The 22151-nt window shown below is 43.2% G+C and overlaps 1 protein-coding gene across 1 annotated transcript; it reads right to left on the minus strand.

The window, feature by feature from the left end:
- Nucleotides 1-2757: 2757 nt before the first annotated feature.
- LOC135546713 (protein phosphatase 1D-like) lies at nucleotides 2758-21857 on the minus strand. The gene is made up of 6 exons (XM_064975347.1): nucleotides 21145-21857; nucleotides 16979-17207; nucleotides 13504-13628; nucleotides 6201-6382; nucleotides 5692-5916; nucleotides 2758-5369 (listed from the first exon to the last, which is right to left on the minus strand). Exons 1-6 carry the CDS (start codon nucleotides 21665-21667, stop codon nucleotides 4962-4964), a joined length of 1692 nt encoding a protein of 563 aa, XP_064831419.1. The 5' UTR covers nucleotides 21668-21857; the 3' UTR covers nucleotides 2758-4961.
- Between the last annotated feature and the right edge of the window lie 294 nt (nucleotides 21858-22151).

Here is a 22151-nt window from a genome sequence, read left to right on the forward strand (position 1 = left end):
TGCTCTGATTGCCATTTCTTTAAAATGCTTACAGATTCCTCTATCCTGAGAAATAGTCGATAGCACTTGGCACAAATTCTGCCCGACTTCACCCCTGGTGCCTCAGTTAGCACTAAACCGGTGGCAAGGAATCTGTCACATAACTTTTTGTCCTTTGAGGCTTTGGGCTTGTCAAATATTCTTCGTGTTGCCTGTAATGTCCCTTTGATGAGCAGATTTTGTCCGCATAGCCGACAGGTGTTCTGTACGGATGGATATGGGTCTGATATACCTTGATAACTATGCAGGACTAACGTCTGGCTGCAAAGAACCAGGCCTACGGCTGTCATTGTTGTTTGTTTACATACTCTGCAGCCTTCTGAACACACCAAAGATGGTGGATAAATGAAGATGGTTCACTCGCCGTTTTGCAAAAAAAAAAAAAAAAAAAAAAAAAGGTAAGTTCCGGTCTACTAGATGTGTCTCCTATAGACACCAATGCAATAGCAGCTGGGTCTGGTCTACTTCTTTGTTAATGGACTTTTATCAAAGATTATGGCTATACTGACATGTTTACATGTCTCTCCGCTCTAATAATGATAGTCGTTGTCCACAAAGCGACATGCCGGGCTGCCGAACTCCCGCATATCCTTTCTTTGGATTGGTGGATGCACCTTATTATTGTAATCCAGTTTTGAATATTCGATGAGGGTTGTTTACGTCGACCGTCTGTATTCAATGGAGAAATTATATGCTTACTAGCCTTATGCCATGAAAATGCATAGACAACTCCGATATAAAGTTGTTTTTCCCTTCTCCCCGTCTTGCACACACGTCGGTAAATCGACGCTTCGGAAACACGTCATTGATTCTGATACTCTGATTGGTCACTGCCCCCCCTGTATAAAACTAAGTGCATGCTCTTCAACCGATCGCTGCCCGCATCCGCCCGCCCGACAAGCATCACTACTCTGGACGGTTCTGACTTGGAATATGTGGACAACTACAAATACCAAGGTGTCTGGCTAGACTAAACTCTCCTTCCAGACTCACGTTGAGCATCTCAAATCCAATATTACATCTAGAATCGGCTCCCTTTTTCGCAACAAAGCCTCCTTCACTCACGCTGCCAAATATACCCTGAAGGTCCCACCGATCCTCGACTTCGGCGATGTAATATACAAAATAACATATATACGAAATAACCTCAAACACTCTACTCAGCAAACTGGATGCAGTCATTTGACATGTTAGAAGTTAGAATAAGATATAGAGGCAGAGAAAGGCAGAAGGGTCTATTTAAACCCCGGGGTCTCTGTCAGAGTCACATACAGTAAATCAAATCTGCATAGTTTTTTCATAGGAACATGAAGCGAGGCCACCATCTCCGTCGGCGCCGGAAGTTGGTATGTGAGAAGAGGGAGTGTTACCACTAAACCACGGCTCTACAATCAAAGAATAAGACAGGTTGTTTTTTTAAACACATCAGCATTGATCTGGTCAACAACAATTCCGATGAGACAAGATAGTAGCTACTGAAAACAATTGGATACCACAAAATTGGGGAGAAAGGGGCCAAATATAAACAGAAATACCTTATTTACATACATACATCATTCACATAAGTATTCAGACCCTTTGCTATGAGAATCAAAATTGAGCTCAGGTGGATCCTGTTTCCATTGATCATCGAGAGGTTTCTACAACTTGATTGGAGTCCACCTGTGGTAAATTCAATTCATTGGACTTGATTTGGAAAGGCACACACCTGTCTATATAAGGTCTCACAGTTGACAGTGCATGTCAGAGCAAAAACCAAGCCATGAGTTCAAAGGAATTGTCCGTAGAGCTCCGAGACAGGATTGTGTCGAGGCACAGATCTGGGGAAGGGTACCAAAATATTTCTGCAGCATTTAAGGTCCGCAACAATACAGTGGCCTCCATCATTCTTAAATGGAAGAAGTTTGGAACCACCAAGAATCTTCTGCCGGCCCAACTGAGCAATCGGGGGAGAAGGGCCTTGGTCAGGGAGGTGACCAAAAACCCAATGGTCACTCTGACAGAGCTCCAGAGTTACTCTATGGAGATGGGAGAATCTACCAGAAGGACAACCATCTCTGCAGCACTCCACCAATCAGGCCTTTACGGTAGAGTGGCCAGACGGAAGCCACTCCTCAGTGAAAAGCACCTAAAGGACTCTCAGACCATGAGAAACAAGATTCTCTGGTCTGATGAAACCAAGATTGAACTATTTGGCCTCAATGCCAAGCATCACATCTGGAGGAAACCTGGTGGTGGCAGCATCATGCTGTGGGGATGTTTTTCAGTGGCAGGGACTGTGACACTGGTCAGGATCGAGGCAAAGATGAACGGAGCAAAGTACAGAGAGATATTTGATTAAAACCTGCTCCAGAGCACTCAGGACCTCAGACTGGGATGAAGGTTAACCTTCAAACAGGACAACAACCCTAAGCACACAGCCAAGATAATGCAGGAGTAGCTTCAGGACAAGTCTCTGAATGTCCTTGAGTGGCCCTGCCAGAGCCCGGACTTGATCCTGATCGAACATCTCTGGAGAGACCTGAAAATAGCTGTGCAGCGACGCTCCCCATCCAACCTGACAGAGCTTGAGAGGATCTGCAGAGAAGAATGGGAGAAACTCCCCAAATACAGGTGTGCCAAGCTTGTAGCGTCATACCCAAGAAGACCCAAGGTTGTAATCGCTGACAAAGATGCTTCAACAAAGTACTGAGTAAAGGGTCTGAATACTTATGTAAATGTGATTTCAGTTTTTTATTTTTTAATAAATTAGCAAAAAATGTCTAAAACCTGTTTTTGCTTTGTCATTATGGAGTATTGTGTGTAGCTAAGTAGTGCACTACTTCTGGAATATTTTGGGACGCAAAACCAATACTATTCCTAAAAACATTATGCACAAAACCATCACAAACAAAGTAACAGATATGTTCTGGCAGAATGACACACCAGTATCTCTTCACCTTAAAACATTTAAAATATTAAATCCAACAAAAGAGTAATAAAAAAAAACACAAAAAAACTAACACAAATACAGGAAAAGAAAAACAAAAATCGGCCAGTTAAAATTGCACTTTAATCTAGAAAAACTCAAACTACATGCAGAAAATGATTAATAATTTAACGAGAGCTTGTCATGAAGCAAACGTGGCAGTCGGTAGACCTTTGTTAAAAACACTCGTACTGTCAAAAGTCTGATGCCTTGTAACCACAGCAACAGCTCTGTGAGGACTACAGGTCAAATAATAAAACAATGCTGCAGGGTAGCGTAGTGGTTAGAGCGTTGGACTAGTAACCGGAAGGATTGCAAGTTCAAACCCCCCGAGCTGACAAGGTACAAATCTGTCGTTCTGCCCCTGAACAAGGCAGTTAACCCACTGTTCCCAGGCCGTCATTGAAAATAAGAATTTGTTCTGCCCCTGACTTGCCTTGTTAAATTTTTTTATTTTCTTTTTTTTACCTTTATTTAACCAGGCAAGTCAGTTAAGAACAAATTCTTAAAGGTAAGGTAAGGTAATAAAGGTAAAATAAAAAACATTAGTCATATTCATGTAAGTAAATTAAGATGAAGCATCTGACTGCTTCTTAAATAAAACATTGATAATCACTTAAAAGATGTCAACGAGTCGCGTATATCTAACTAGCAATCCTAGTTCAAGTCAATCAACTTGAGAAGCAAATAAAAGACCCTCTCCCCCAGTATTCTAAAAACTAAAAAACAAAACAAATGTATATTGACAACTAGCTAGTTTACCACAGCCATTTTCTCAAAGACCACTGCAGACAACATAACCCATAGACTAAACTGGAGCATTTAAATTGCCAACAGTTCGTTGTTGTTGTTGTTGTTGTTGTGGGGGGTTCAGTAAAAAGGAAAATAAAATAAATAGGCGAAGCGTTGCAGTTACAGGTAATGACCACAAGGTGTCATGTGAGCTCATCTGACAGTGGGAACAGCAACATCCTGTGACTGACTATATCATACAGTTCACCTTGTCAAACTAATTACATTTATTATAGGTTAATTAGTTCACTGGTTTAAACTGTAACGGCACCTTTCAGTTTGGGATGATCTCATTACAATATGTGAAGAAATAACAGAACACACAATGGAATGAAAAACAACATTTAAATCTAATTTAAAACCAGGATGGGCCTAGTAAACCATAAAGGATAGGAGGATTGAATGATATGAGGGAATATCAAGACGAAGTGAATTTAGGAAATGGTGGGAATATATTGATTTGAAAATCTAAAAATGGTAGGCTATCCTCGTCTATAGCTTCTACAATAGTGTATAAAAAAAATATATTGCTTTACCTAAAAGTAAGTAACACGTATTTATTAATGAACCCCATGTCAAGGTTTGCAGAATATTTACAGAATGAATAAATTCATACTTTGGGTGATTTTTCTGTCCCCAAAACAGCACCAAACCTCAAAAAAATAAATAAAGATTTAGTCACGACATCATGAGTGTGAGAGATCTTGTGCCTTTCTGGTCGTTCACACGTTAACCATCACCCAAATGTTTAATAAATAAAATAAATAAATAATTAATTTGGAGAGAAAAAAACTTTTGTGTGTGTTTACATGAGCCGTTGTGAAAATGTTAACTTTTCTTTGCATCACAGAGTTACTTACGGGGTTTAAAAATGATTTACATGACAGACCACCACTTAAAATCATTCTCCCACCATCCCAGGGAACAGAGTAAGACAAAAGATAACAGAGGACAAGTGAAGAGAGAGTGCAGAACACAATACCAATATGTAATCCATCAATGTGACTCGTAGGTGTCACCAAACAGAGCAATAACGATCCTGAAAGTGACTCTGGTCTCTCAGTCAGTCAGAGTCGTTTGTTAAAGGTTGTGGAAAAGGCAGAATGTTATTGTCTGTCTTGTGTCCCTGTTAGTCCGTCTATTGTGTGTGTGTGTGTGTCTCTCAGCACACACACACGGTGGCCTTGCCGTGTTGCTGCTGGAAGAGCGTGGGGGAAACGTTGGTGGGGGGCGGAGTCAGAGACTGTTTCTGGTCCTTTCCTCCACCTCCTTTTGGCCCCGCCATTGTTCCCTCGCCATTCTTCCTCCGGTTCCTCTTGGTGGACGGGACTGGGTTGGGTGACGTGTCATCATCTAGAGTCCGTTTGCCGCCGGGCGTCCTGGCGGTGACATCACTAAGCTCCTCCCCCGTCAGGGGGAAACCGGTGCGGGAGTCATCAGAGTCTGAGAGGGGCGGGTCAAAGGGATCTGATAGGGCCAGGACGTACAGGCTGCTCCCTGATAGGCCGTGTCCTCGCTCCAGGGTCGGAAGGAGCTCACACACGGCAGACGACATGTCCATGTCTGGAACCTAGAGACACAGAAAGACAGAGGGGGGCAGAGGGAGAGAGAAAGACAGAGGGGGGCAGAGAGAAACAGAGGGAGAGAGAGAGACAGAAAAACAGAAAGAGAGAAAGACAGAGGGGGGCAGAGGGAGAGAGAGACAGAGAGACAGAGGGGGCAGAGAGAAACAGAGGGAGAGAGAGAGAGGGGCAGAGGTATTTCAGACAGTACTAATGAAGTAGTAATTATGATTTACCCCAAATAGCACCCTATTTTTCCACAGTGCACTTACATAGAGAATAGAGTGCCATTTTTGGACACACGACCTTAATAGTCCCTCTGCTCTGTACCTTGACGAGTGGCGTGTTGGAGCGGGAGTCCGATGTGGGGCCACAGTGTTGTCCCTCGGCCAGGTTCAGCAGCACCTCCTCGTGGTGGAGGGGTTCCTGAGGGACACCCGGCTCCTGCAGGGCGATCACGATGGCCGACGTGTTGTCCGCACGCAGCATCCTCTGGCGCCACCGCAGGAGGGCGTGGCTCACCAGCTGGCGAGCGCTGGACACCCCGCACGGCGCCTAGGACAGAGGGAGGTTTGTTTAGAGTAGTTGTGTGATTTAAAAATAAAAACGTATGATCATGTTGGTCATACAATTAATTAAATCAGACCAGGCTGCACACACAAGCCTCAGTGTCCCAGTTTGAAAAGCCTTAGTCCGTGTTCAGCAGGGAAAACCGTTGCAAAACAGAGTGAAACCTAAACCAATAAGAAACAGATATATATATCCCCCCCCCCCCCCCTCCCGTTGCAAAATGTTTTGCCCTACTGAACAGCACACTGACGTTTAGCTCCACGACTCACCATGGCCTCATCGTTGTCCTGGCACATGGAGACGGCGTCCTGGGGGGGCACCATGTTCCACAGCCCGTCACTGCCCAGGATAATGTAACGGTGTTTATGGGGGTCAAGGGTCAGAACACAGGTGTCTGGCTCCGGGGACACAACAAACTCTCCGCTGTAGAAGTCATAGCTCCACAGGTCCCCTATAGGGGCAGAATATAATTAAATAAAAGGATTCTCGTCTCACAAGGGAACACTGGATAACAAGGGGAAAGGAGAAGTAGAGGGGGTTTTACACACATCCACAATAATTTACAGTAACTGGACAAAAAGAAGATGAAACGCCTCGTTGCCGGTCTTGCTGTTCCCAAACATAGTTATTTATGGGCTCTTTATGTCTGGGAAGAGAAAAACAGTGAACGGTGAAGCCTTCCCCTATGGAAAACAGAGAACATCCCCCTATGGAAAACAGAGAACATCCCCCTATGGAAAACAGAGAACATCCCCCTATGGAAAACAGAGAACATCCCCCTATGGAAAACAGAGAACATCCCCCTATGGAAATCAGAAAACATCCCCCTATGGAAATCAGAGAACATCCCCCTATGGAAAACAGAGAACATCCCCCTATGGAAAACAGAGAACATCCCCCTATGGAAAACAGAGAACATCCCCCTATGGAAAACAGAGAACATCCCCCTATGGAAAACAGAGAGCATCCCCCTATGGAAAACAGAGAGCCTCCCCCTATGGAAAACAGAGAGCCTCCCCCTATGGAAAACAGAGAGCCTCCCCCTATGGAAAACAGAGAACATCCCCCTATGGAAAGAAGCATACCTGTGAAACCGACTCTGAGAAACAAGGGAACTTATGTCAAGTGTAGTGCAGTGCTTCACTTTGCTTCCCAACCAGTGTATTAAGATGTTAGATTTTTACAGTTTAAAGAAAATCTATGAACTGGAGACAAACCAGGTATTCTTTAGAAATGAGATGAGGAAAACTCCTGAAAAAGTTTTGCAAAGAAAACAAACCTGCTTCTCCAAAAACAAGAACGTCAAAAATGTATTTAGAGAAAAAAAAAAAAAAAGTTTAGATCCATACTGGACAAAAATATAAAACGCAGTCTTGGTCCCGTGTTTCATGAGTTGAAATAAAAGATCCCAGAAATGTTCCATACGCACAAAAAACCTTATTTCTCTCAAATGTTGTGTGTAATTTGTTTACATCCCTGTTAGTGAGCATTTCTCCTTTGCCAAGATAATCCAGCCACCTGACAGGTGTGGCATATCTAGAAGCTGATTAAACATCTTGATAATTCCCCAGGTGCACCTTGTGCAGGGGACAATAAAAGGCCGCTCTAAAATGTAGTTTTGTCACACAACACAATGACACAGATGACTCCAGTTGAGGGAGCAGCTGGGAGGTGCTGTTATTCTCCATGAACCACAAGTATGCTGGCAAGAGCATCCTGTCTGGTGCAGAGATCAACAAGGCCTATGGTGTCATCACTACCGTGTCTCACCACCTTGGCCTGGATGAGGGCAAAGTTCTTGGCAGTCTGGTGAAGTACACTTCCAAGCAAGGGCTTTTGGGATGGAGATGCAATATGGCAGTCGTGCCAACATATCTCATCAGCCACTTGGTGGAAGGGACTTGGTGGATCTGAGGCTCTTTCCCTTGTTGCCTTCATCATCCTCAAAATCCCGCCTCCATCAGCCTCCTCAGAGCGCCACAGCGTACATTTTTGTTGCTATTATTTTACCTTTATTTAACCAGGTAGGCCAGTTGAGAACACCTTTATTTAACCAGGTAGGCAAGTTGAGAACACCTTTATTTAACCAGGTAGGCCAGTTGAGAACACCTTTATTTAACCAGGTAGGCAAGTTGAGAACACCTTTATTTAACCAGGTAGGCCAGTTGAGAACACCTTTATTTAACCAGGTAGGCCAGTTGAGAACACCTTTATTTAACCAGGTAGGCCAGTTGAGAACACCTTTATTTAACCAGGTAGGCCAGTTGAGAACACCTTTATTTAACCAGGTAGGCCAGTTGAGAACACCTTTATTTAACCAGGTAGGCCAGTTGAGAACAAGTTCTCATTTACAACTGTGACCTGGCCAAGATAAAGCAAAGCAGTGTGACAAAAACAACAACACATAGTTACACATAAACAAACATACAGTCAATATCACAATAGAAAATCTGTATACAGTGTGTGCAAATGAAGTAAGGAGGTAAGGCAATAAATAGGCCAATAGTGGCGAAGTAATTACAATTTAACAATTTACACTGGAGTGATAGATGTGCAGATGAGGATGTGCAAGTAGAGATACTGGTGTGCAAAAGAGCAGAAAAACAAATATGGGGATGAGGTTGGTAGTTGGTTGGATGGGCTTTTTACAGATGGGCTGTGTACAGCTGCAGTGATTTGTAAGCTGCTCTGACAGCTGATGCTTAAAGTCAATAACAAGTCATAAATATCAACGATAAGTGATGTCCGTATCACCGTAGACTACGCCACATCCTCACCGCCAAGGGGTTATTCAAGTTGGATCACCTTTGGATGCCGACAGCAGCCACACCATTGGAAGACAGCTTGGACTGGAGCCCACAAAAGACTATTCCTGCTCTTTAACCGCAATCCATCAAACACATTGGGTGTGTCATCATAGTGGTCTCTGATTGGTGGTCATCATTTGGTGTGTCATCATAGTGGTCTCTGATTGGTGGTCATCATTTGGTGTGTCATCATAGTGGTCATCATTTGGTGTGTCATAATATTCTGTGATTGGTGGTCATCATAGTGGTCTGTGATTGGTGGTCATCATAGTGGTCTCTGATTGGTGGTCATAATTTGGTGTGTCATCATAGTGGTCTCTGATTGGTGGTCATCATAGTGGTCTGTGATTGGTGGTCATCATAGTGGTCTCTGATTGGTGGTCATCATATGGTGTATCATTGTATTCTTTGATTAGAGGTCATCATTTGGTGTGTCATCATAGTGGTCTCTGATTGGTGGTCATCATTTGGTGTGTCATCATAGTGGTCTTTGATTGGTGGTCATCATTTGGTGTGTCATCATAGTAGTCTCTGATTGGTGGTCACCATTTGGTGTCATCATAGTGGTCTGTGATTGGTGATCATCATTTGGTGTGTCATCATAGTGGTCTGTGATTGGTGGTCATCATAGTGGTCTCTGATTGGTGGTCATCATTTGGTGTGTCATCATAGTGGTCTCTGATTGGTGCTCAGACTCACTCAGGTGGAACAAACTTAAATTGGTGCCTTTTTTCAAAGCTGATTTGAATGTCATTGAGAAATCAAAGAAGTGTCAAACATCTTTTCTGAATTTAAAAGTAATCTTCGAAGTAATCAACTAGTTTTTCAAAAGTATCTGTAACCCAATATATTTAAAAAATTGCTGGTGACATAACAGATTACAGTTACCAGTTTTTATATAATCCCTTACACGTAGCAGATTACAGTTACCAGTTTTTATATAATCCCTTACACGTAGCAGATTACAGTTACCAGTTTTTATATAATCCCTTACACGTAGCAGATTACAGTTACCAGTTTTTATATAATCCCTTACACGTAACGGATTACAGTTACCAGTTTTTATATAATCCCTGACACGTAGCAGATTACAGTTACCAGTTTTTATATAATCCCTTACACGTAACGGATTACAGTTAGTTTTATATAATCCCTGACATGTAGCAGATTACAGTTACCAGTTTTTATATAATCCCTTACACGTAACGGATTACAGTTAGTTTTATATAATCCCTGACATGTAGCAGATTACAGTTACCAGTTTTTATATAATCCCTTACACGTAACGGATTACAGTTAGTTTTATATAATCCCTGACACGTAGCAGATTACAGTTACCAGTTTTTATATAATCCCTGACACGTAGCAGATTACAGTTACCAGTTTTTATATAATCCCTTACACGTAACGGATTAGCAGGGTAGCCTAGTGGTTAGAGCGTTGGTGGTTAGCCTAGTGGTTAGAGCGTTGGACTAGCAACCAGAAGGTTGTGAGTTCAAACCCCCGAGCCGACAAGGTACAAATCTGTCGTTCTGCCCCTGAACAGGCAGTTAACCCACTGTTCCCAGGCGGTCATTGAAAAATAAGAATGTGTTCTTAACTGACTTGCCTGGTTAAATAAAGGTAAAAATTAACTTGTAAGTCGCTCTGGATAAGAGCGTCTGCTAAATGTAATGTAAATGTAAATGTAAATGGATTACAGTTACCAGTTTTTATATAATCCCTTACACGTAACGCATTACAGTTAGTTTTAATATAATCCCTTACACGTAATGGATTACAGTTAGTTTTATATAATCCCTTACACGTAACGGATTACAGTTAGTTTTATATAATCCCTTACACGTAACGGATTACAGTTAGTTTTATATGATCCCTTACACGTAACGGATTACAGTTAGTTTTATATGATCCCTTACACGTAACGGATTACAGTTAGTTTTATATAATCCCTTACATGTAACGGATTACAGTTAGTTTTATATAATCCCTTACACGTAGCAGATTACAGTTACCAGTTTTTATATAATCCCTTACACGTAACGGATTACAGTTAGTTTTATATAATCCCTTACACGTAACGGATTACAGTTACCAGTTTTTATATAATCCCTGACACGTAGCGGATTACAGTTACCAGTTTTTATATAATCCCTGACACGTAGCAGATTACAGTTACCAGTTTTTATATAATCCCTTACACGTAACGGATTACAGTTACCAGTTTTTATATAATCCCTTACACGTAACGGATTACAGTTAGTTTTATATAATCCCTTACACGTAACGGATTACAGTTAGTTTTATATAATCCCTTACACGTAACGGATTACAGTTAGTTTTATATAATCCCTTACATGTAACGGATTACAGTTAGTTTTATATAATCCCTTACACGTAGCAGATTACAGTTACCACTTTTTATATAATCCCTTACACGTAACGGATTACAGTTAGTTTTATATAATCCCTTACACGTAACGGATTACAGTTAGTTTTATATAATCCCTTACACGTAACGGATTACAGTTAGTTTTATATAATCCCTTACACGTAACGGATTACAGTTAGTTTTATATAATCCCTTACACGTAACGGATTACAGTTACCAGTTTTTATATAATCCCTGACACGTAGCAGATTACAGTTACCAGTTTTTATATAATCCCTTACACGTAACGGATTACAGTTAGTTTTATATAATCCCTTACACGTAACGGATTACAGTTAGTTTTATATAATCCCTTACACGTAACGGATTACAGTTAGTTTTATATAATCCCTTACACGTAACGGATTACAGTTACCAGTTTTTATATAATCCCTGACACGTAGCAGATTACAGTTACCAGTTTTTATATAATCCCTTAGTTACCAGTTAGTTTTTATATAATCCCTTACACGTAACGGATTACAGTTAGTTTTATATAATCCCTGACATCCAGTTACCAGTTTTTATATAATCCCTTACACGTAACGGATTACAGTTAGTTTTATATAATCCCTGACATGTAGCAGATTACAGTTACCAGTTTTTATATAATCCCTTACACGTAATTACAGTTAGATTAATCAGTTTACAGTTAGTTTATATAATCCCTGACACGTAGCAGATTACAGTTAGTTTTATATAATCCCTGACACGTAACAGATTACAGTTAGTTTTATATAATCCCTGACATTACAGTTAGTTTTATATAATCCCTGACACGTAGCAGATTACAGTTAGTTTTATATAATCCCTGACACGTAACAGATTACAGTTAGTTTTATATAATCCCTGACACGTACAGTTAGTTTTATATAATCCCTGACACGTATTACAGTTAGTTTTATATAATCCCTTACACGTAGAGGATTACAGTTAGTTTTATATAATCCCTTAGTTATTACAGTTAGTTTTTTATATAATCCCTGACACGTAACAGATTACAGTTAGTTTTATATAATCCCTGACACGTAGTTTTATATAATCAGATTACAGTTAGTTTTATATAATCCCTGACACGTAACAGATTACAGTTAGTTTTATATAATCCCTGACACGTAACAGATTACAGTTAGTTTTATATAATCCCTTACACGTAGCAGATTACAGTTAGTTTTATATAATCCCTGACACGTAGCAGATTACAGTTAGTTTTATATAATCCCTGACACGTAGCAGATTACAGTTAGTTTTATATAATCCCTTACACGTAGCGGATTACAGTTAGTTTTATATAATCCCTGACAAGTAGCAGATTACAGTTAGCTTTATATAATCCCTTACACGTAGCAGATTACAGTTAGTTTTATATAATCCCTGACACGAAGCAGATTACAGTTACCAGTTTTTATATAATCCCTTACACGTAGCAGATTACAGTTAGTTTTATATAATCCCTGACACGTAGCAGATTACAGTTAGTTTTATATAATCCCTTACACGTAACGGATTACAGTTAGTTTTATATAATCCCTGACACGTAGCAGATTACAGTTAGTTTTATATAATCCCTGACACGTAGCAGATGACATGTGATCTGTTACTCCCCAACCCTGGAACCAAAACATACACATCCTCTGTTCAACAAACACGAACTCGAGAACGGATCGTTTGGGGAGCTGCAGTTCACCAATAATATTGTTCTTAAATCACCCTCATGGAAGTCAACCACTGCATTCGGCCAAGAGTCGTTCACAATCTGGTCACAACGAGACGTCGTTTCAAATGTATCTAGACAAAAACTTATTTGGATACCTAGAAATCAACAAATGTAGGCCTACGTTGTTTAAAGCAACACGTTTACAAGTCTCGGTCACAAATGACAGCTCCAATCAGCCCCCTACGGTGAGCGAGGTTTATAGAATCATAACTCTGAGTTTTCAGTTCATCGCTCGCCGGTAGCTGATCCTGCTCTGGGCATCACGGACTCAAATGAAAAGAAAATGTGTCTAAATAGGATGTATTTCGACTGAACGAGTCAAACAGAAACAGCGTCAGTAAAAAAAAAAGAGTAGAACTCCCCCGTCACTAAGAGGTTTTAGCCCGGGCAAGTCCGGGTGGTTGCCTAGCAACACATGCCTCTGAGTGAGGCAACTTCTGTTCAGTGCAACTAATGTCCATGATTTGGTGAATCTGTTCGGACTGAACGGCCAGTGCGACAGCTCCACAATAATAAAGGTTTCAGGTAAGAGGGAGAAACATTAACAAAATCAATCAAACTATTTACATAAAAATGGAAATGAACCTCTATGGAGATTTAAGACAACAACAACATACCCAGAGCCCTGGCCACTGCCAGGAAAGGGATCTGGTCGATGACGGTGCTCCTCCGGACGGGACCGTTATGAGTTAACCTGGGCCTCTTCCAAACCACCCTGTTCACACCAGACTTCTTTATCACACTGGAGATAGGAGGAAGAGAGACAGACCAGAGGAATTATCTCACTGGAGATAGGAGGAAGAGAGACAGACAGGAGAATTATCTCACTGGAGATAGGAGGAAGAGAGACAGACAGGAGAATTATCTCACTGGAGATTGGAGGAAGAGAGAGACAGGAGAAATGATCTCACTGGAGATAGGAGGAAGAGAGACAGACAGGAGAATTATCTCACTGGAGATAGGAGGAAGAGAGACAGACAGGAGAATTATCTCACTGGAGATAGGAGGAAGAGAGACAGACAGGAGAAATGATCTCACTGGAGATAGGAGGAAGAGAGACAGACAGGAGGAATTATCTAGTCACCCAGTCAGTTCTACAGTAGTCTGCCCATCCCTCTAGTCTAGTCACCCAGTCAGTTCTACAGTAGTCTGTCCATCCCTCTAGTCTAGTCACCCAGTCAGTTCTACAGTAGTCTGCCCATCCCTCTAGTCTAGTCACCCAGTCAGTTCTACAGTAGTCTGCCCATCCCTCTAGTCTAGTCACCCAGTCAGTTCTACAGTAGTCTGTCCATCCCTCTAGTCTAGTCACCCAGTCAGTTCTACAGTAGTCTGCCCATCCCTCTAGTCTAGTCTGTCCAGTCAGTTCTACAGTAGTCTGCCCATCCCTCTAGTCTAGTCACACCAGTCAGTTCTACAGTAGTCTGCCCATCCCCCAGTCTAGTCTCCCTCTAGTCAGTCACCCAGTCAGTTCTACAGTAGTCTGCCCATCCCTCTAGTCTAGTCATCCCAGTCAGTTCAGTTCTACAGTAGTCTGCCCATCCCTCTAGTCTAGTCTAGTCACCCAGTCAGTTCTACAGTAGTCTGTCCATCCCTCTAGTCTAGTCTATCCCTCTAGTCACACCAGTCAGTTCTACAGTAGTCTGCCCATCCCTCTAGTCTAGTCACCCAGTCAGTTCTACAGTAGTCTGCCCATCCCTCTAGTCTAGTCACCCTAGTCTAGTCACCCAGTCAGTTCTACAGTAGTCTGCCCATCCCTCTAGTCTAGTCACCCAGTCAGTTCTACAGTAGTCTGCCCATCCCTCTAGTCTAGTCACCCAGTCAGTTCTACAGTAGTCTGCCCATCCCTCTAGTCTAGTCACCCAGTCAGTTCTACAGTAGTCTGCCCATCCCTCTAGTCTAGTCACCCAGTCAGTTCTACAGTAGTCTGCCCATCCCTCTAGTCTAGTCACCCAGTCAGTTCTACAGTAGTCTGCCCATCCCTCTAGTCTAGTCACCCAGTCAGTTCTACAGTAGTCTGCCCATCCCTCTAGTCTAGTCACCCAGTCAGTTCTACAGTAGTCTGCCCATCCCTCTAGTCTAGTCACCCAGTCAGTTCTACAGTAGTCTGCCCATCCCTCTAGTCTAGTCACCCAGTCAGTTCTACAGTAGTCTGCCCATCCCTCTAGTCTAGTCACCCAGTCAGTTCTACAGTAGTCTGCCCATCCCTCTAGTCTAGTCACCCAGTCAGTTCTACAGTAGTCTGCCCATCCCTCTAGTCTAGTCACCCAGTCAGTTCTACAGTAGTCTGCCCATCCCTCTAGTCTAGTCACCCAGTCAGTTCTACAGTAGTTTGTCCATCCCTCTAGTCTAGTCACCCAGTCAGTTCTACAGTAGTCTGCCCATCCCTCTAGTCTAGTCACCCAGTCAGTTCTACAGTAGTTTGTCCATCCCTCTAGTCTAGTCACCCAGTCAGTTCTACAGTAGTCTGCCCATCCCTCTAGTCTAGTCACCCAGTCAGTTCTACAGTAGTCTGCCCATCCCTCTAGTCTAGTCTAGTCACCCAGTCAGTTCTACAGTAGTTTGTCCATCCCTCTAGTCTAGTCACCCAGTCAGTTCTACAGTAGTCTGCCCATCCCTCTAGTCTAGTCTAGTCACCCAGTCAGTTCTACAGTAGTCTTCCCATCCCTCTAGTCTAGTCACCCAGTCAGTTCTACAGTAGTCTGTCCCATCCCTCTAGTCTAGTCTAGTCACCCAGTCAGTTCTACAGTAGTCTGCCCATCCCTCTAGTCTACCCAGGTTTTACAGTAGTCTGTCTCCCTCTAGTCACCCAGTCAGTTCTACAGTAGTCTGTCCATCCCTCTAGTCTACACCAGTCAGTTTTACAGTAGTCTGTCCATCCCTCTAGTCACCCAGTCAGTTTTACAGTAGTCTGTCCATCCCTCTAGTCACCCAGTCAGTTCTACAGTAGTCTGTCCATCCCTCTAGTCTCAGCCATCCCTCTAGTCACCCAGTCAGTGTCACCCAGTTCTGTCCATCCCTCTAGTCACCCAGTCAGTTTTACAGTAGTCTGCCCATCCCTCTATCCCTCTAGTCTAGTCACCCAGTCAGTTCTACAGTAGTCTGTCCATCCCTCTAGGCACCCAGTCAGTTCTACAGTAGTCTGTCCATCCCTCTAGTCTAGGTCACCCAGTCAGTTCTACAGTAGTCTGTCCATCCCTCTAGTCTAGTCACCCAGTCAGTTTTACAGTAGTCTGTCCATCCCTCTAGTCACCCAGTCAGTTTTACAGTAGTCTGTCCATCCCTCTAGTCTAGTCACCCAGTCAGTTTTACAGTAGTCTGCCCATCCCTCTAGTCACCCAGTCAGTTTTACAGTAGTCTGCCCATCCCTCTAGTCTAGTCTAGTCACCCAGTCAGTTCTACAGTAGTCTGCCCATCCCTCTAGTCTAGTCACCCAGTCAGTTCTACAGTAGTCTGTCCATCCCTCTAGTCTAGTCTAGTCACCCAGTCAGTTCTACAGTAGTCTGCCCATCCCTCTAGTCACCCAGTCAGTTTTACAGTAGTCTGCCCATGCCTCTAGTCACCCAGTCAGTTCTACAGTAGTCTGCCCATCCCTCTAGTCTAGTCACCCAGTCAGTTCTACAGTAGTCTGCCCATCCCTCTAGTCACCCAGTCAGTTCTACAGTAGTCTGCCCATCCCTCTAGTCTAGTCTAGTCACCCAGTCAGTTCTACAGTAGTCTGCCCATCCCTCTAGTCTAGTCTAGTCACCCAGTCAGTTAGGAGTTTTTCCGTTGTTTCCCACCAAGCAGGCATAGATGCTACAATGCTTCATCTGACTGAGTTTGCATTAGAATAGATAACGTTGTCACCCAAAGCAGACAAGAGTTTAAGTCGCTATTGTGCAAAAGAGAGAGAGGGGGGAGACATGCTTTTGGCGCAAACCCATTCTCTTGTCATAGGGGCTGTTGTTTTGGATGCACAGTCACATGAGGGAACGGTTGTTGGGAGCCCTAGTACAGTATTAAGGCTAGTCTGTCAGACAGACTAAACATTAATGTTGAGTTGGCTGGCTAGACAACTAACCTAACAGGGTAGTATGTGTCAGTAAGCCTTACCTGCCCCCCAGGCCTTCGATGCGTTCCCTCTCCTTGGGCAGCTCGGGCTTGTGGTCCTGTGTAACCTCCACGGCCTTGATGAACTGGTCTGTGAGGTCATCCTGGACCCCCAGCACTATGGCAGAGTCTCCTACGTGGGCCACGTACATTCTGTTCCCCCGGATGACCACTACACTGGCCGTGGTGCCTGAGGTGCTGGGAAGCCCTGTGAGAGTTTTGGGCCATTCGGCTGCAGAGTGAAGGAGAAGGTTTTAACTCCAACCCCCTGTTCCTTTAGGAGAGAAGACCCTCCTGTAGGTTTTAACTCCAACCCTGTTGAGAGTTACCCTCCTGTAGGTTTTAACTCCAACCCTGTTCCTGAATATAACAACATTTAGAGTTAGAGACCCTCCTGTAGGTTTTAACTCCAACCCTGTTCTGGAGAGAAACCCTCCTGTAGGTTTTAACTCCAACCCTGTTCCTAGAGTTACCTCCTGTAGGTTTTAACTCCAACCCTGTTCCTCCTGTAGAGTTCCTGGAGAAAACCTCCTGTAGGTTTTAACTCCAACCCTGTTACTGGAGAGTTTTAACTCCAACCCTCCTCCTGTAGGTTTTAACTCCAACCCTGTTCCTAGAGTTACCCTCCTGTAGGTTTTAACTCCAACCCTGTTACTGGAGAGAAACCCTCCTGTAGGTTTTAACTCCAACACTGTTCCTGGAGAGAGACCCTCCTGTAGGTTTTAACTCCAACCCTGTTCCTGGAGAGAAACCCTCCTGTAGGTTTTAACTCCAACCCTGTTCCTGGAAAACTACCCTCCTGTTGGTTTTAACTCCAACAGGATTGGGCAGCCCCTGATATAGGGATTGGGCAGCCCCTGATATAGGGAACAGGATTGGGCCCCCGTTCCAGCATTGGGGAACATCCTGCACCCCCACCTTGTCTATATCTATGGGTACAAGCATTATTCATGACACAAACTGTCCACACCCCCTCTGGGTGGCAGATGGTCAAAGTTTAAAGGTTTAAAGCTCATTTCCTGCAATTCTACACGTTTTGTCACATGGGGTGCAAAGAAAATGTTACCCTTTAAACAGTCATTTTCTTTCAGTTCTATACACTTTGTCTAATGTTTATTCGTGTGATATTTCAGTGACTCAAATATTACAAACGAAGCTATAAAAGAAAATTATAAAAAACGTTAGCTGACATGGGAGAGTTAATCTGGACATTTCTGGCTAGTTATAAATTATCTCTCCAAGTTAGACAATGACAAGAGGAACTGATGATGTACTGCCCATATCAGAAATTGTACCTAGTATATTCTACTATTACAACTTTCAAGAATATGTTTGAAGCAGTGGTGGTTGGTGACGTTTAAAATGAGGGAGGACGATTATTTGGTTTTTAAATTACCACGACCTTGTTTCTATTACAGCACATTGGATGACTGTCATACATATTCCATTCACCCAGCTCAATGTAACAGCGATAGGTTTAGGTTACTGTCATTCATATTCCATTCACCCAGTTCAATGTAACAGTGATGGGTTTAGGTTACTGTCATTCATATTCCATTCACCCAGCTCAATGTAACAGTGACAGGTTTAGGTTACTGTCATTCATATTCTATTCACCCAGTTCAATGTAACAGTGACAGGTTTAGGTTACTGTCATTCATATTCTATTCACCCAGCTCAATGTAACAACGATAGGTTAAGGCTACTACACGATACTCTAATTTTCCCTTCATCGTGAAGTTGCTACAACCTAGTTTATGAAAAGTTGACAATGTCGGTGCACACAGGTCGAGAGAAACATTTTGACTAATCAAGATGACAGACAGTGACACATTCAATACCTCCTCGCACACTCTTGCCTGCATCTAGCTGATCTAGGGTGTAATCATTAGTCATAACAGTTGCAAACGAGAGTTTCTATTGGACAAATTCAGGTATGTTTATCCAAGTTTAGTTCCGTTTAAGAAACTTTTTTTTTTTTCAACAGAATCGGTGGAATGAAAACACCCCTGATCACACGCAAACACAGTTCACTTTCAGAGCAGCCACATACAAACAGCATGATCATTTTGCTCGTTAATTCCTTTTCGCATCTACGCGTTGTCCTCCTCTCACCTTCTCCCTTTGCTTGTGGACTTCAATGCACAACACATCAGCGGTTTGTGACCAGGCGGAAAAACCTTTCTAAGCCAAACCTTCATATTAGAACCACGACACACAGCCTACATCGTTGTCACCATTTTAGCTAACATCAGTTAACATAGAACTAGAACTAAAGTGTTATTTTTTTATTTTACCTTTATTTTACTAGGCAAGTCAGTTAAGAACAAATTCTTATTTTCAATGACGGCCTAGGAACAGTGGGTTAACTGCCTGTTCAGGAGCAGAACGACAGACTTGTACCTTGTCAGCTCGGGGATTCGAACTTGCAACCTTTCGGTTACTAGTCCAACGCTCTAACCACTAGGCTACCCTGCTACAATGATGCAGTACAGTGTAGTCAGCAAGAAGCTTAGCAGTTACACAGGCGGGCCCTGGTGGTAATACATGTATAAAACACAAATGCTTACCTTGACTTGGAAGAGTTTTAGTGTTGGATAGCCATAGCTAGCTAGCTAACATAGCATCCCTCTCTGTTGGATAGCCTTAGCCAGCTAGCTAACATGGCATCCCTCTCTGTTGGACAGCCATAGCCAGCTAGCTAACATAGCATCCCTCTCTGTTGGATAGCCATAGCTAGCTAGCTAACATAGCATCCCTCTCTGTTGGATAGCCATAGCCAGCTAGCTAACATAGCATCACTCTCTGTTGGATAGCCTTAGCCAGCTAGCTAACATAGCATCCCTCTCTGTTGGATAGCCTTAGCTAGCTAACATAGCATCCCTCTCTGTTGAATAGCCTTAGCCAGCTAGCTAACATGGCATCCCTCTCTGTTTGAGTAGGCTAAAGTAGCAAGCCGCAACAAAATGTCTCTCTCGCGTCTCCTTCATTTTTTACCAAATTAATTTGTTTAAAAACTGTTCAATTATTGTCTTTCTCCCTTTTTGAGACAACTACTCGCAACATGTTATGCACTGCAGCGCTCGCTAGCTGTAGCTTATGCTTTCAGTACTAGATTCATTCTCGGATCCTTTGATTGGTTGGACAACATGTCAGTTCATGCTGCAAGAGCTCCGATAGGATGGAGGACGTCTTCCGGAAGTTGTCATAATTACTGTGTAAATATTTGGAAGTGGGTGAAAGCAATGAACCTCCTAGGTTTTATATTGAAGTCACTGTACCCAGAGAAGGACAGAAACCAGCTATACCATGGTGCTACCCTACAGAGTGCTACTGTAGACCTTCATTGCAAAACAGTGTATTTCAATCACGTATTTGGTGACGTGAATATATTTAGTATAGTTTAGTATATCTTTAATGTTTCACTATTGGTATTTTTAAGAAATTCACTGAGGACTCGTTCCACTTCTGATGAGCCTCCACTGGTTGAAAGCCAGACCGAGTGGGGGTGGCGTGCCCCAGAGTTTGGAAACCACCGGTGTGGAGCAGACTGGGTACTGGTGACTTGACAGGGCAGTTGAAAGACCCAGAGCAGATCGCTGACGACTGCCCTAAAATACAACTGCCCTCACAGCTGATAAGCCAAAAGACTACTTAATCAAACGGATAAGAGGGGGGGATGGGGGACGCATTGGTTTTTACAAATCCAATGTATATGATGCGTCTTTTTTACAACCAACATTATCAGATGCCACATGCTGCCTGGCCTGCCTACTACAGTAATAAACATGATTTGGTATAACATCGATGTCAAGAAACCGTCGCGACCTCTTTCCAAACCCATTGTCATTCCTATCGAAGGCAAACAGAGGAGGAAGACAACCATGTTAAAAGCCCATTCACAGAGCCCCGCACAGCCGCCTGTCCGTGTGACCTGATAGGCTGGAGGGGGTGAGATAGGAATCATGGGATGTCTCTTTCTGTGCTCTCCTACTGACAGATGGCCAGCAGTGGTAGGTTTATTTGTATGGTCAAGCCAGAGAACCCAAACCACACATTCAGCCTGCGGTGGTCATTTCATTCGTAGCGGTTTCTAGCTAAATGCATGAGATGTGAAAACAAATCCCAATATACATATTTAGCTTGACACATGGGTGATTCTAACTTACGCAGCTTTTTCCACATGGCATGGTGGCAGGCAACGAAACCTTTCCGAATAGCTGCACACACTTCCTCGTCATCCATGGACCAAAAGCCCCGCTGTTTCTTGATGAACTCCCACAAATAGTCCCGTGCAAACTGCGCTGCCTCTCGGCCTCCGTGGCCATCAAACACCGCGAAGAAAGCCACGGAGCGCTGGGGCCGGTTATCGCTCTCCGCCGGTGAACTCTCCACGGTCGAAACTGCCAGTGCAACTGCAGCACAACTTTGGTCCCCATTTTGTACATTTTGTGTCCATGCAACTGTAGTGGAGGCAGACAGAGGCTCGTTGTGTACAGTCCGACCAGGCTGCTCGTTTTCAGGCACAATGTCGACCGTCGAGCTATCTCCTTTGGTCTCATCTTGTTCTTCCGAGATCAGCTCGTCTTCCCTCGACTCGGGCTCCACTACAACCTCGGTAACGTCCTCCATGTATTTTCTGTCTCCCTGGTCGGAGAAAACACTCACTCGCATCAACAATGCGTTTTCCATGGCCGTAGGGACGTCTTGATTCAGATGCTGGGTGTTTGTAGTAGCTTTTTAAAAAAAAATGGCCTAAAAGTATTTTAAGTTATGTTTATGGCAGCTTAATGATCAATCAGCCGCTTTTGGTCTTTGTTTATTTTTCAATCCTTGTATGCATGCCCATAAACGCATTGACGTCAGAGCTGTATCGACTGGGGTAAATTCTGTCAAATACTACAGTGCGCCACCTACTGGATGTGTAAGTGCTTCCTAAACAACGGGTTGACTAACGGTGACACGCTTGCTTATGGGCACTTCCCCCTTTCCAACAATGGTGAGATAAAAATGAGAAGGAATAACTTGGCGATACACACGGAGTCCCAGTACCTAGTCCACGTGCAGGGGTATGTGGTAGATGAGGTAGACACAGTCCCAGTCAAAAGTTTGGATACACCTACTCATTACAGGGTTACATTTTTTTTTACTATTTTCTGCACTGTAGAATAATAGA

Source organism: Oncorhynchus masou, chromosome 9 (assembly GCF_036934945.1).
Source record: "Oncorhynchus masou masou isolate Uvic2021 chromosome 9, UVic_Omas_1.1, whole genome shotgun sequence".
Taxonomy (NCBI): domain Eukaryota; kingdom Metazoa; phylum Chordata; class Actinopteri; order Salmoniformes; family Salmonidae; genus Oncorhynchus; species Oncorhynchus masou.